General features: G+C 41.8%; 1 protein-coding gene across 7 annotated transcripts in view; it reads left to right on the forward strand.

Annotated features, from left to right (window-relative positions):
• The window catches only part of LPP (LIM domain containing preferred translocation partner in lipoma), a 314289-nt gene that overhangs the window by 232968 nt on the left and 67323 nt on the right, over positions 1-13998 (forward strand). For all 7 annotated transcript variants that reach the window (XM_085069373.1, XM_085069375.1, XM_085069378.1 and 4 more), the window contains one exon: positions 9864-9987. In XM_085069373.1, the coding sequence (XP_084925499.1) occupies positions 9864-9987 (124 nt within the window). The remainder of the gene's footprint in view (positions 1-9863; positions 9988-13998) is intronic.

Here is a 13998-nt window from a genome sequence, read left to right on the forward strand (position 1 = left end):
GCACTTTTGTCTCCTTCCTCTCTGCCTTATCCCATCCTCTCCTTTGATGCTGGGCTCTGGCTCAAATCACTGCATGCTGCCTTCTAAGTGGTTTTCCCCTCTTCCTACCAGAACTTCTCTCTTGCTTTTGTAGTTCTGCCTTTTTTGCTATATTTGTGTTGCTAAATGCTAATTTGCTCTTTCCCCTGTCTCCCTCCCCATGTTGCCAGAGCCCTCATTCCACATCTGGCCTTCACCTCTCTGCTCCTGTGGCCCTTCCTTTCAAGGGCAATCTCCTGCCCTCTGCACACGCAGGATTCAACTCGCTCCTGTTCCAGCAGGTTGCAAGGAGAAGGTTGAGACCCTTTGAATATTGAACAGTCATGGTGAAACTTCTTGCAGCATTTTTTCATAGCCCATAACCCCTGCTTCTTCACCTCCCTGCCACAATTTGTGTGAGGATTTCAGCCTGTGATTCTCTCTGAGGAAAAATCATTCCTCTTCTTTTGCTGCCCTTTTCTCAGCTCCCACCTCCCTCATGACTGTGGGAAATTCCTGAGCAGGGACAGTGTTTCAAGGGAGACTTGGAGCTTTTATTTGAGTAATACTTAACTGCCCTGGACTCTATTACAGGAGAATTATGACTTTGTTGAGAAATTTCTACTGCTGTGAGCCAAATGAGAGATCATTTTTGTAAGTACATTGGGTGAAATAAATTATAATCTAGATGATGGGCATTTGCCCTGGCCTTTTTCCTCCAAGTGCAGTATAGAATTTGGCACTGCTTTGTTCTGAAAATATTATTTCTGATTATACTGAGGTAATTGATAGTGAAACATGTACAAGTCTCTTCTAAAGCAGCAGTGCTTAGGCTATCAAGATGACATTCACTCGAGGCTGCAGCTCTTCACTCTATCCTCCTTTTTTTCTTGTGTGTTACTCCTTCTGCTCCAGACAGCACTGTTTAATTTCACCACCTCTTTCCTTTTTGCCACTATGTTACCCTTGAAGCACACCTTGGCTAAAAGATGAGCACAATTAAGATGGCCAGGGCAGAATCCAGGTATCTGGACTGTCTTAAATTTCTGCCCTCTTTTCCCTGTCTCAGTCACCTGAGAGACAAAAAGTCAAAAGAAGAATCATACTCAGTGTTTACACTCTCTGATGTGTTTGGAGCTCCCCATCTTCTTTCCAAAGGAATTTGTGCTCATTTTGTTAAAAGGGGTTGGCACCCTCCAGTAACCTCTTCAAGAGGCATGGCCTATGCAAAGTTGTAAGAAAAGCAGGAAAACTCTTACGAGTGAAAGCAGCTACACATGAGGAAAAGAGAACAGGTGATTCTGGGATCAGAACATGAGTAAAATGGAGAAATATTCCAGTTGTGAAATAGGGAAGAAGCTTCTGAATATGGTAGGAATGTAATTTGCTTTTGCCACACTATCATTTTCTGATCACTTTTATTTTTACAAAACCACTGAGGAGCATGTTGGGAGACTAGTGTTTTGAAGATATTATAATCTTAAAAGACCAAATGTAGGCACATGTGAGTGAAAGGAGGCACAATTTTGGCTAGTAAAGGTAATTAATAATAGTCATGATTTCTACTCATTCAGCATCTTTCATTCAAGGATCTCAAAGCATTTTGTAATGAAGAGTTCATTGAGATCTCAAACTCTCTTGAGACAGCCAAGCATTATGAACACCATTTATAACAGCAGGGTGCAGGATCAGACTGGTTAAGAATATTGCTGAGGATAAAGCTCAGGAATCCTGCCTTCCAATGCTATGGATGTTGAACCAAGCACCAGCTCCAGTCTGAGAAGCTTTTTTTAATACTGTCATTTATATATGTAATCTTTCAATGTTAAGCAAAATATGTAGTCTTCATTTAAGTCATTGGTGTCCTGGGAAGTGTAATGGCCCATGTCACAGTTGAGTAAAAGTGAGACTACAGATAGTGGGTTAAACACATTTGGTTAACCATTTGTTTGCTATTACAGTTTTCACATGAAAAAACCTTATATTAAAACTTGTCGTGGTGATGGAAAGTGATATGATTTTAGGTTTCTTTGTGTATTAAAACAGAAACACAATTTGCATACTTTAAGTATCTTTTCTAGCCTATTCAGGCATCTGGCAAGAAAGCTATATTTAAACTGTTAATACAGTATGAATGCAAGTTTCACATGCAAAATTAGTACCATTAAAATGGTGAGATTTATTTTTCTTTTGAAACAAGTGATGCCCCAGCACTTCTGGTTTTGTTACCTGATAAGGCCCTGCAGCTGGGGCTGCCTGTTTTTTCACTGGGTGCTGAAGCTGAACTGCAGGGCAGGTGGTGCTGGTGGCAGAGGCGCTGGGTCCAGCCCTGGCTCTGGGGTGAATGGTGGTGAGGGAGTGCTGGGGAGCTCTCCTGGTGCTGCAGTCACTGTGCTGGACACGTGAGTGAGTCTGTCACACCATGTCACCACTCATTGTCTGTGGAAATGGCTGAGCTCTGCCTTTCTGAAGTGATTCATGAATAAAAAACTTAAAAAGGGGCAAAGCTCAATTATGTCCTTGGATTTTAAAGATGCTTCTGGAAGGGTTGGCTTTGGAATGAAGGTGCTTCTTTCACTTGTTTCATAGTGGCAGTGAATCATCTGGGCGAGTTGTGTACTGTGTCAGCAAACACATCTCTTTTCATCAGTGTGAATATTAGAGCTTTCCCATTTTCGTTAGATTTGCCTCTGTGCTTGTCCTTTAGATGGCAATATGGCTTGGGTGGTGGCGAGACTATGAGCCCCATCTTGGAGTGACAGTAACTGCAACTGGAGTCCACAGCTTGATGTCTTTCAGAATTGCTACCTTGGACTGACACAAGGGAGCCCTGTGCAGGTCTGTGAGGCTCATCAAATGCCCTGACAAGGAGCCCTGGATGGCACTGTGCACCCCAGGATCTATAGCCAAAACGTCAAGAAGTGAATTCAAACTCTTGTACAGCACTTTGCTGTGCAGCTCAGGACTCAAAGTTTTGAGACTGTTATCTCCTATGGAAGCCTATGGCTCCTACTCTGAAATGCAGATTTTGACCTGTTGATAGCAGTAAATATAATGCTTAATTAATTAATGCTTTGAAGACCATCCTGGAAGCCCACAGTATCATGAGAGAAAGAGGAGGGGAGTTGCTAAGCAGCCTGTAGGGTCTTTACTGCTGGTGATGATCCATGGGAGTAAAAGAGTGCTTGACTCTGAGCCCAGAGAGATGTGGCAAGGCAAGCAGCTTAGAGCAGAATAAAGCCTTTGATCTTGAAATAGACGAGTAAGCATAGGACCTTCTGATGTAATTCCATGGAGCAGACTAAGCTCTTCCAGCCAAAAACATAGGGCTAAAATGATGCTGCCTTTTTGTTTGCATATGAGTATAATGGTGGTGCCTCATTCTCCATCTCAGTAGTACCATCCAGCTGTTCTTGAGTTCCTGGCTTTTTTTTTTTTTACGTGCCTAAAATGTCTGTTACCAAAATAAGTGGGGTCAATGGAAAAACACAAAACAAAACAGCGTGCTCCCTTTTTTATATGAGATAAGCCTTGACAAGTAAAGCATATTTGTGTAATGATAGGGCCAAGAGGCCCCAGGCAAGATCAGGCACTGCTGCATTTGTTTCTGTGTATACATTTAAGCACCAATGGGACATTAAAATGTAGTATTTTATATGTGAAATATAGCTTAAATCTCCTGTTTCCTGAGATAACATGTAAAAAATTTATTACTTGGAGAACCAGCCACTGTTTTGTTTTTTCTAATGAGAAATGGTCAATGTCACTCCATAAAAATCTAGCACATCTGCTGTTAACCCTGAATAGATAAACAGTCAACAATGTCCAGCAGAAACAAGGACTCTCCAGAATAGAAGTGGAAGGTGTCATTTAACACAGTCATGCTCAGTGCAGAAGCAAGAAGCAGATGGTGGTGTTTACAGAGTATCCAGTTTTTATAATACCTAGCAAAAATAACCAGCCCTTCCAGATTCAAAACATCAGTGCGAATGTGAAGAATAGCAAGAAAAGCTACTTAGTCTGTTTGCATATAATAGCATAAAACAATCCAAGGACAAAACAGTCATGTTCGTTTGTTACCATGCTTGATGATTAATAAAATGCTTCATCTCTCTGTAGTCACTTACATCGCAGAAGCTTGAACAGCTCTGCAGGCACTGATTAATTAAGACAGAAATACTGTTAAACCCATTTTACAGAGTAATTAGGGTGCATGTATGGTGATCCTGTTGAATTCAGCATCAGTACACAAAGACCAAGATTTTGAGTTCGTGACTGTAAGCTAAAACCTCTGCTCTGGTGAGTCAAAATAGATATCTGTATGAGCAGCCTGATTTTCAGAAGTCCAGGAAACTTCTCAACTCTATACTGATTTTGCATTCTGGCTCTGTTGTCCTTTAAAACTATTAACAAGATATCTTCCCTTCTTACCTGTCTGCATCCCAGTTTCACAGTGTAAGAAAAAAGAGACAATTGTGCAAAATTGCAGGCTGTGAAGTTAAAACAGAGGAAAATACTTTTATTGTTATTATTACTCAAATTCTGTGTAGCTTAATACCACAAGAGATCACTGAAACGAAGAGCTTAGCAGGATTAGGACAGGCAATGTGCATGGATAGCTAAGTGAGGATACAGTTGCAATAATGAAGTTTAAAGATAAAGAAAAATATCCTCTAGAGCTTTGAAGCAGTTACAAAACTGTCCTATTTCAAAGCCAGGCAGTGTTAAACAAATGAGGGCTCTGCTGCCAGAACTGCACGTTTTGGATTGCTGGTTTGCTGTGGGAGGGGATGGCAGGGCAGAGAGGGAACCGGTGTCTTGTCTTACCCTGGTGTGTCCCAGAAGAGCCCTCTCTCCTGGCAGCCCAAGACTTGTGGTTTTGGGCTGCTGCTGTGGGCTGGAGGGCACTGTCTGTCACTGGCTATCTCCTCATGCAGGGCAGCTTCTTCAAAGGATCCTGAGGAGTTATCCTCTGACCAGGAATAAACCCAGGAACGTGCGTGTTGCAGGTATTCCAGGCAGAATCATCTTTTTAGGAATCTGTATGTGCTCTGGCAGCTGTAACCTTTCACTGGGAAAATAAATCAAGAATTCAAATATTTTTTCCTAGCGTATCTCCTCTCTAAGAGTTGGCCTTAATTGTAAACTGGATTACAGCTGTAAGCAATCTTGATACTTCCTTGGGAGCACAACTCATGAGAAATGTGGCACCATGCTGGATATTGTGCTCTGAAAGTTTGTGATTGTTTTGGACAGTCAATAACTTAAAAAAAAAAAAAAAACCAAAAAAAACCCCAAACAAAACTATGGTCTTTGTCAAACCATTAAATAAAAAATTGAGCTGCAGTACTATTTAACTAATGATTAGTTTTGGTGAGTGAAGTGAAAGGACTAACTTTATGCAGATGAACCAGGAGGAAAAAAATGAAGACAAAGTAACTATCAGTGAAAGATGTCTCTGGCTGCCTTTCAACTCCAAATTGGGCTAATTCTACCTTCTGAAAAGAAGATAATTTCCATGTTTCTCTGGGAACACGTAATTGAAATTATTTTCTCTCAGAGAGAAGAAGCTTCTTCTACAGTATTTGCAATTGGACAAAAAAATGACCACACAGTGTATTCTGAATGATGGTGCATTCATCACAGCATCATCTTCAGATGTCCTTGCAGATTTTGCACTGCAGTTCTTACCCATGTGGGTAAATATTTATGTGTGGATGGGGAAGGTTCTTGTTGGCGAATGCACCACACTGACTGCAGAGCTCCCTTTTCTGGGCAGCCCTTACGTCTGAGACAGGTCTGGAGTAGAAAACATGTGCCAGGGAAGCACTGAAACAAGTATCAGCTTCGTGTACCAAAATAATTATGCAGTGATTCCACACGACTGCTTCTTTTGACCTGGCTTTTCAGGAACTGAACTTTAATAAGGAAGATGAGCCAGATGTTGTTGCAGTGTTTTGATAGTGGCACAAGCAATTAGCTCACTTCCTTTGTAGCATGAAGATATTTTCCACTACAGGGCTTAACCCTAGGAGTGCTGGTGTTTTCCTTAACATCCCAACTAAATATGCAGGACAGTGTTTATTCAGGAATGCTTTTGCATTCCTTTCTCTTTGTGAGGTTGTTTCTGCAGTCTTCTCTTCCCTAAAGTCGCTCGATGGTTGATGACAGTAGCAAAGAAGGGACTCAGGTACCTGTGCTTCCAAAGCATAGTCCCTCCTGCCAGCTTTTTGCTGAGCTCTTTGATATTTTCTTGGGTCAGTTCATCATCCCTGATGCTTCTGTGATTAGCCAGACAGAGTGGTGCTCAGGGTCTGCAAGTCAGTGCAGACCCCATCATTGAGCTGTGTCTAGCTAAGGAAGTGGATATTTGTGTGCATTGGGGCATCATGGAGAAAAGAGAATGCATGAAGTTAACTGTGGTAGATCAGACAGCAAATTGAATTTCTAGACAGCCTTGATCATTGCACAGATCAGGAGAAAATAAAGGAAGTTTAATGTAAGCAGCAACACCACAACTCTGTTTTGTAAGGAAAGCCAGAGTTATATTTTTACCCTGACCTAACAAAGGAGGAGGAAGGAAACTGTTTTGCTGAAACAAGCATTTTATATTGGACTAAGGATACACTTTCTCTGTATGTTTATGTGTTTGCATGCCCAGCAAACTCAACAGCACGTTCATATGCCTGAAATGTATTTTCCTGGAGGCACGTAGTCAGCATGTGCCATGGGAGGAGGAAAAAGATGTGCCTAGCACTACTTAAATGCTGGTCAAAAAGGCATAACATTTTAGTCAAAATAAGTTAAAATGTCTCATAACATTGTGGTTGGTATTTGTTATTTCTGCTGACATTGGGTATTGGATAAGAAATCTGCCTGGTTTGGAAAAGTGCAATGTAGATAAAATACGAGAGCAGCCTATTTATTGAGTGTATGAGGCAGTGTGGCCTCCAAAACCAGAAAGAGTCAGACAAAACTGAAAATCTGCAGATTTTGGTCTTTCATTTTAAAGGGCCTAATCCAAGCCCTTATGAATTAGACATGACAGGGGGTCCCAGATGGGGAGGTGTGGGAAGCCAGCATGGAAAAGAGGGAGAGGCTTCACTTGCCTCCTGCCGAAGCCTGGCTGATGGTGCCTGCAGGTGCAGTGGCCTTGGGTTGCAGTGTTCAGTGCAGGTCTGAAATGCCAGGTACAGCCCTAGCAGGCTGTGTGTGAGGCTGGAAAGCGTGGGGCTCCCTGCAGCCCAGATGCAGGATTTGTCTTTGCCTTAGAGCCCATGTGTGATGGTGGGCAAATTGCTTCAGTTTCGTGTATCTCACTGCCCTTTTCTGTGAACAGGCTGTGCCTTCTGTTTTGGTCCACTTATATTACAGGGCCCAAGGGAAAAGGCAGTGTTTCAGATGATGTGTGGACAGAGCCCAGCAGGAGAGGCTGGAGGTGACTAACAGGGAAAATACAGGGATGGGGGCCATCAGCAGCTTCAGACTGTGCTGTCTTCTCCATGCAAAGTCTAGGAAAGGAGTCTCTGTTGAAGGGATGGCAATGGTCATTCTTTTCTGCATGGAAACTGAAATAGGTACAATACCTGGAATAATACCTCGAGAAGCTCAGTTGCCAGATTGATTTCTCAAGCTAATAAATCCTTGGCTGCCCTTGCTGTGTTAAAATACATGTTCAGGCAAGATTCGTGATGGGCTCTTAGGAACAAGAGAGCAAAGGGAAAAAAACAGGTTGTTCCAAGATTAGATGTTTTACATTTGGCATATTTAATTGACTTGATAATAAACTTATTTTCTCTGTTTTTTAGGATTATTTTATGTATTAATTTTAGTGAAGTAGTTGTAGACTAGCCCTTCTGAAAACAGCCACAAAGCGCTGGCCAAGGCAGTCTGGGTGTTCTGGGTCAAATACCTGGCTTTGCAACTTCCAGTCTTTTGAATGGCCTTATCCACACCAAAATTATGTGTCCCACAGAGATGACACTTACATGACTTAGAAGTCAAATGCAAGTGCACCATACTGCCTGCCTCCCCATATTAAAAAGTACATTATGGTAACCCTAACACATCAGCATGGTTATATTTGTACAAAAAAGTTTACTGCTCTGTGTGTGAACATTCAGGATTTCCAGATGTTCAACAGTTTCCTCAGAACAACTGCTAGGCAACTAGAATTCCTGGAGAAATGCACAAAATCCTTAAATGTTGTTCAGAACAAATTCATAAGCAGAAAAAAAAAAAAAAACCAAAAAAAGAAAACATGTCTGGGAAAACCTGAATGTATGTTAGGTCAAACCTATATTCTCAGTCAGGGAGGCTGAATGTATGGCAAACAGACCTTGCACAGCCCTTCAGGGAAATTCATCCAGCCTGGAGCTTTTTCCAGGTACACTTTTTCGCCAGGGGATTGTGCCACCTCTCCCTTGTAAACTGCTGCTATTCTGCTACAGAGTAATTTTCAGGCAGGCAGTGGTGCAGCTGCTGCATCGAGTGTGTGCTCAGCAAATCCAGCTTTTCCAGGGAGCACAGGCACCTGCTGACGCCAACAAGTGAGGGGGCTGGTGGTACAGCTTAGCATGGACCATAGAAAAATGAGTATGACAGGGTCAGAAGCATGAAGGTGTTTGGTTTTGGGGAGGGAATGATTGAAGTATTATTTCTAAGTGCTGTTCTGAGACCTTCTCTACATTGATTGATGTCTCATTTGAAATCTTCTTGCCTGAAAGAAAAAAGCATGAAAGCATATAGTTAATTCTCTTGAAGTGCAGTGCTTTAAAACTGCTGTTCTCTGTTGAACATCAGTGGCTCAATAAAGATTCATTATGTCAGATGTAGTCTCTGTAAGTGGCCACTGCATTGTTTCTCCTGTGATTTTACATTTTCTTGCCATTTAAGTAGTTATGGAGCATGGAAAAATGCTTCCTTGTTTCATATCAAAGGTCCAGTCCTTGATGTAGGCAGCAATTAATCAATGAAATCACTTGCTTTACTGATATGATATATTTCATAAATAAGTTAGTTTTCATATGCAAGTCTTTCAAGAAAACAGTGCACACAAGGAGAGCTGCTGTCAGCATTTTTTAATCCTGAAATGACCGAGTTTCTTACTATGGACACCAAACTTAGCTGCTTCTAAGAAACTTCCAGGCATAAGACTATTTTTGTGCTTCTCAAAATATGCCATCCTTCTGGTGTTTTCCAGTGAGAAGACTCTCTAAGACAGGCTGCAAATACTATATGCAGCTGTTAGCTTATGAAGGCCAGGAGATCTCAGTTTCTACACACATATTAAAACCTTTGTATCTCTAGTACTAAAAATCTGGGGACCAGCTCCTATCTCAGTAATGTTAACAGCAGGCTTTGTGTCAAAACAAACACGAAGAGAACATAACTAACATTTTGGGATTATCTGTCTTTGTCCATATACGCTACCACTGTAGGCTTGTCTTTTATGTTGTGCTGTTAAGTGATGGAAGCTTTTATCAAGTCCAAACTTAAATGCTTTCAAAGCCTTTTTCATTTTTGGAAAACGTTTGTATCAAGTTATTCTTGGAATAATTTTCTCCTTTATTTATTATTATGTGCTACCCAGTAGACACCTAATTATGAGGCACAGGTTACTTCCCATTCTAGGAGGATATATGGCACTTCACTGGATGTTCTTCAGGATCCATTTTCATTACATTAAGTGAGGTGTTTACTTGCATGAATCCCTTTGGTCTTAAAAAACAGAAAAATAAGACAAAGAATGAAGTTCAACACTGAACAGCCAATATACCCTCTTACTGTGTGTGAATGCTTTTATATGACATCACAGGTGGTTCTTTTTTTTTTTTTTTTTTTAGAGTGGATATCCAAGCTCTGGACCTGCATCAAGCACTCCTGGCTTCAGGCCTGAGGATGAGCTGGAACATCTGACCAAGAAAATGCTGTATGACATGGAGAATCCTCCCTCTGATGACTACTTTGGTGAGCCATGTCACAAGTGTCCCTGGCCCTCTTCTTGATTTACCGGGTTCAGTAATGGGAGGCCTGACAGCTGCACTGGTAACATAGTGACACTCGTGTTGATGGATGTGCTTTCCATGCTTGGGCTGGAAGTGTAATCATCCATAGGAATTCCTCTGTAATTTCAGCATAAATCTCATGCTCACTCACTGTATGTTTATAGTCTTTCTGGATATAACGTTGAATTTTTCAGTGTCTGGTTCATTTTCACACCATCTGTCCCCAGCTTCCAGGCTACCAGTCTGAATTCAGGTGCAGTCGCTGTCGTGCCTGCCTGCCCCATCCCTTCTCATTGCAGCTGCAAAAAAATCTGGCAGTGTAAATGTGTTCTGCTTCCAAGGCATGGATTTTCGTTTTATGTGTGCTGGCAAAGATGAAAAGGAAATCCATTTTGAGTCAATCAGGTTGGTTATACATGGGGACCCAGAACTGGGTCCAACAAGTACAAGTAAGACAAATCTGGACTGATTGGTTCCTAACCGTGTCATCTTCCTTACCTGGAAAAAGATAAGCATCTAATTTCCTTCTTAAGTGGTATAGAGTATAATTATCTTAGGCATCTTTAGGTGTAGAATTGTATCTTGCCTTTACATGAAACATAGATGATAAGGCCTCTGAACTCTGAATTGAAGTCAAGAGCCTTGGGTACAATTGATGCATCTGCCTGTGTGCTTAGTTTCGTACAGGCTTGGGTAATAATGTTATTATGAAATGAACTGCTATAGTTAGAATTAAAGACTGGGGCAGGCCATTAATTTTGTGTTCTTTATCTTCCTTTATTTCATCATTTCTTAAAAACTTCATTTAGATTGCCCCCAGGTCTATTTGCTGTAGAGTTTGGTTGGACCAAAACATTTCTGGCTTAAAGAATCATTCGTGGTCTGGTTTAATTGAAAAGTGGATGGGACCACGCTTTCACTAACAAACAAGGATCTTACAGTGGCAAGGATCTGATAATATGAGAACCTTAAGGTGTTCTCATCAAACAAACATTGCCCTTGTAGATGGGGTTAGTATCAGTCCCAATTCTGTATCAGTATCTTCTACCTTCTGTGGGCTGCACCCTAATAACCAAAATATCTTCTCTGTAAACACTGAAAGTCATCAGAGTTGGTGACTATCACAGATCTGAGGTGTGAGCAGGAATGGCTAACTGAATAGAAAATAGCCAGGGAGCATTTTCTGTGTTGCTGCATTTTACTTCATCTCTGCCCGTAGTCGTTTGGGTTCACTTCCTGATGTTTTAAACACAAAGCAACAACCAAGTAAACATAACATGTATTTAGCCATTAGCTCGGCAGGCAAGAGGGAGTAACTTTCTTTCTGTTCTCTTCAGGCAAATGGCTGAAGCCCTGAAGCATGAGATCTGATTACAGCAATTTTCTTAATGCAGAATTGTGTGGCTGGAGTTGGTCGATGGACCAAAGCCCATCCAGTTTTCCTTTTAGCCCAAGAAGGTAGGCAGATGAACAAAGAATTTGGAGATTCACAGGCTCCAAGGTCAGAAAGGACCTTGCCATTATACTGCCTAATGTCCTACTCTCAGTCTCTCCCAGAAACATGATTGAATCATGACTTTAAAAAAAATAACGATCTAATCTTATCTTAAAAACTTTGAGCAATGGTGAGTCAACCACCTACCCTGATAAGCTGTTCTAGTGATTAATTTTCCTCACAGCTCGGAAATTGCTTCCTGAAGTGAAGCTTTAGTTTTGTTTACCACTTGTATTTATGAAGCTGAAAAGCTAGGATTTTGCAGACTAATATTGTATGACTAAGATGGCTCTGCTCTATTTGAGAGGGTGGTACAGCAAAGTTTCTTCATCCAAAAGGGATGCATAGCTGAAAGGGCTGGAACATAAAGTCTCTCAGTGTTAGGTCATCAGTTTAGCTATCAGATGGAAGGTCAGAGCAATACCGTGCCAATAGCTCTTAAATCAGCAGGAGACAAGAAAATGGAAAGGAGGCTTCAGAGCACTCAGAAGTTTGGCCAGTGTTATTTATATAAACAGTAGCCTGATCAAAGACAGAATGATCATGCATGACACATGGTAGAAAACTCAAACAGCAACCTTAGTCCTTCCCTGGACAGGTGATGTGTAATTACAAACTGCACCTGATTGATCTTCTAATTGCGCTGAGTATGTGCTACTGAAGTTCATCTCTGAAACAGTGTCCAGCCTTGGCATTCCTGATGTGCCAAAGAGCCATGTGTTGGGCTGAACATCTTCTCAGTTTTCTAAGCATGCTGTGTCCCATACAGCATTTTGGGGGCATTAGCTATCCAACAAAATACAGAATGCTGGAGCACAACTGCTTTTTATAGTCAGTTATAGTCAAAGAGGTAGGCTGCCCTCATCTTCCTAGGTTTGTTCCAGCCCAGGCTCCTCCCTGGGGGAAGATGGTCTCTGGAGTCACAGTGGATGAAGCTTTCTGATACGGCAGTGCAGGCTGGGAGTTTCGTACTAATTCTGGCTATGTCAGAACTAAATACCCATCTCTACTTGAGCTGTCAGCCAGTGCCTTTCAGTAACTTTGTGCTCATGTGGAAAGAACAAATTAAGTGTGGGAGGAAAAAAAAGAGTCTTTCAATTTTGGTTAACTGTCTCGACCAGTATCTCTGCCCTTGTTCTTTAGTTGTTTAGCATGGTAGTGTGGACTGTACAGGATTCATATGGCACATTGGTCAAATAATCCGAAAAAGGACAAATGGGCAGAGACATTGACTCTGATTTGCGTTAAATATCTTATGCCTGAGGTCTAAATGCCATGGTAATTGTAGCATACCAGATAGCTGTCAGCTAATCACTTTTATTAGTTTGAATTTAGAAAACTGGATTTCAGCATATTAAAAGTTGGTTAAGAGCAGATAGGTTTTGAATTGAGGAATCTAATTAACCTTGCTAGAAAGCTGCAAGGCGTTATATTAAGTCATGAAAATAATTTGTTGGAATAATTACATTTGAACTGTCAGGCTGGAGAAAGGTCATTTTACTTGGTCCTCCAGCACTCTGGGATCTTCTCTGTAACCACGTTTCTTCTGTGAGTTCACTCACCATATCTCTGGTTTTCAGTCATGCCATCTTGGTTCTGAAGTCAGCAGAATCTGCCCAGCAGTGGGCAGAGTGAAGGCTCTTTGGGAAGGAAGAGGAATAGGAGTCACTGAAGTTGTGCCTCTGCCCTGGAAATGCTGTTTGGTGCTGCTGGCAGACCCAGTGAGCTGAGCTCAGGAGCAAGACAGCCAGCACTTCCATCCAGTCTGTGCTCACAGGACCGCTCTACAGCTTCCCTGGGTGGAGGCCACTCAAGGTTGTTTGAGTTGGGGGAGCTGTTCTCAGCAGTGGTTGCTCATACAAATACACAGCTGGTGGCAGGGCATGGGTCACACTGCCCTCCTGGAGAGCCTGGGAGTGTGCTGGGAGCCAGGAGCAGCAGGCTGGAGACACTTGGGAGCAGCAAGATCACAGCTGGCAGCTGTGTGTTGCCAGGACTGATCACAGCAGCATGAGCCAGTCACTGGGAAATCCTCTAGCTGCCATTGGCAAGGCAGTGCTTAAGCATAGAAATATCACCAAGCATAATAATTAAAAAAAAAAGTCCTGTGAATTTTTAGGAGTTAAATGTGCACATTGGGTATTCTGCCTTACTTAACTTTGTTAAGACCACACTACTATAATAACTCTAAGCACCCCTATCCTTGGTGTCTGTCCCGTCTACCGTCCTGTAGGTTCTGGAGTGACTTGTGGAGTAACTACTCCTGGGAAGTCCTTGGCAGATCAGCAAATTGAAGTCTTTTAAGTCTAAGCTGCTCTTCCTTCTTTACTGATGATTCAGTTGCTGATCTGTGGTAGTTGGCTGTCTTTAATCAAATCCCTTTTTATTAGAAAGGATTCCCAAATGTCTTAGCTCTGTGCAGTAGGGATAGTTTCTCTCTATCACAGCCCTCCCTGTTGATAAATGTGCTATTGTAGA

Source organism: Lichenostomus cassidix, chromosome 9 (genome assembly GCF_008360975.1).
Source record: "Lichenostomus cassidix isolate B80296 chromosome 9, HeHo_3.0, whole genome shotgun sequence".
Classification (NCBI taxonomy): Eukaryota; Metazoa; Chordata; class Aves; order Passeriformes; family Meliphagidae; genus Lichenostomus; species Lichenostomus cassidix.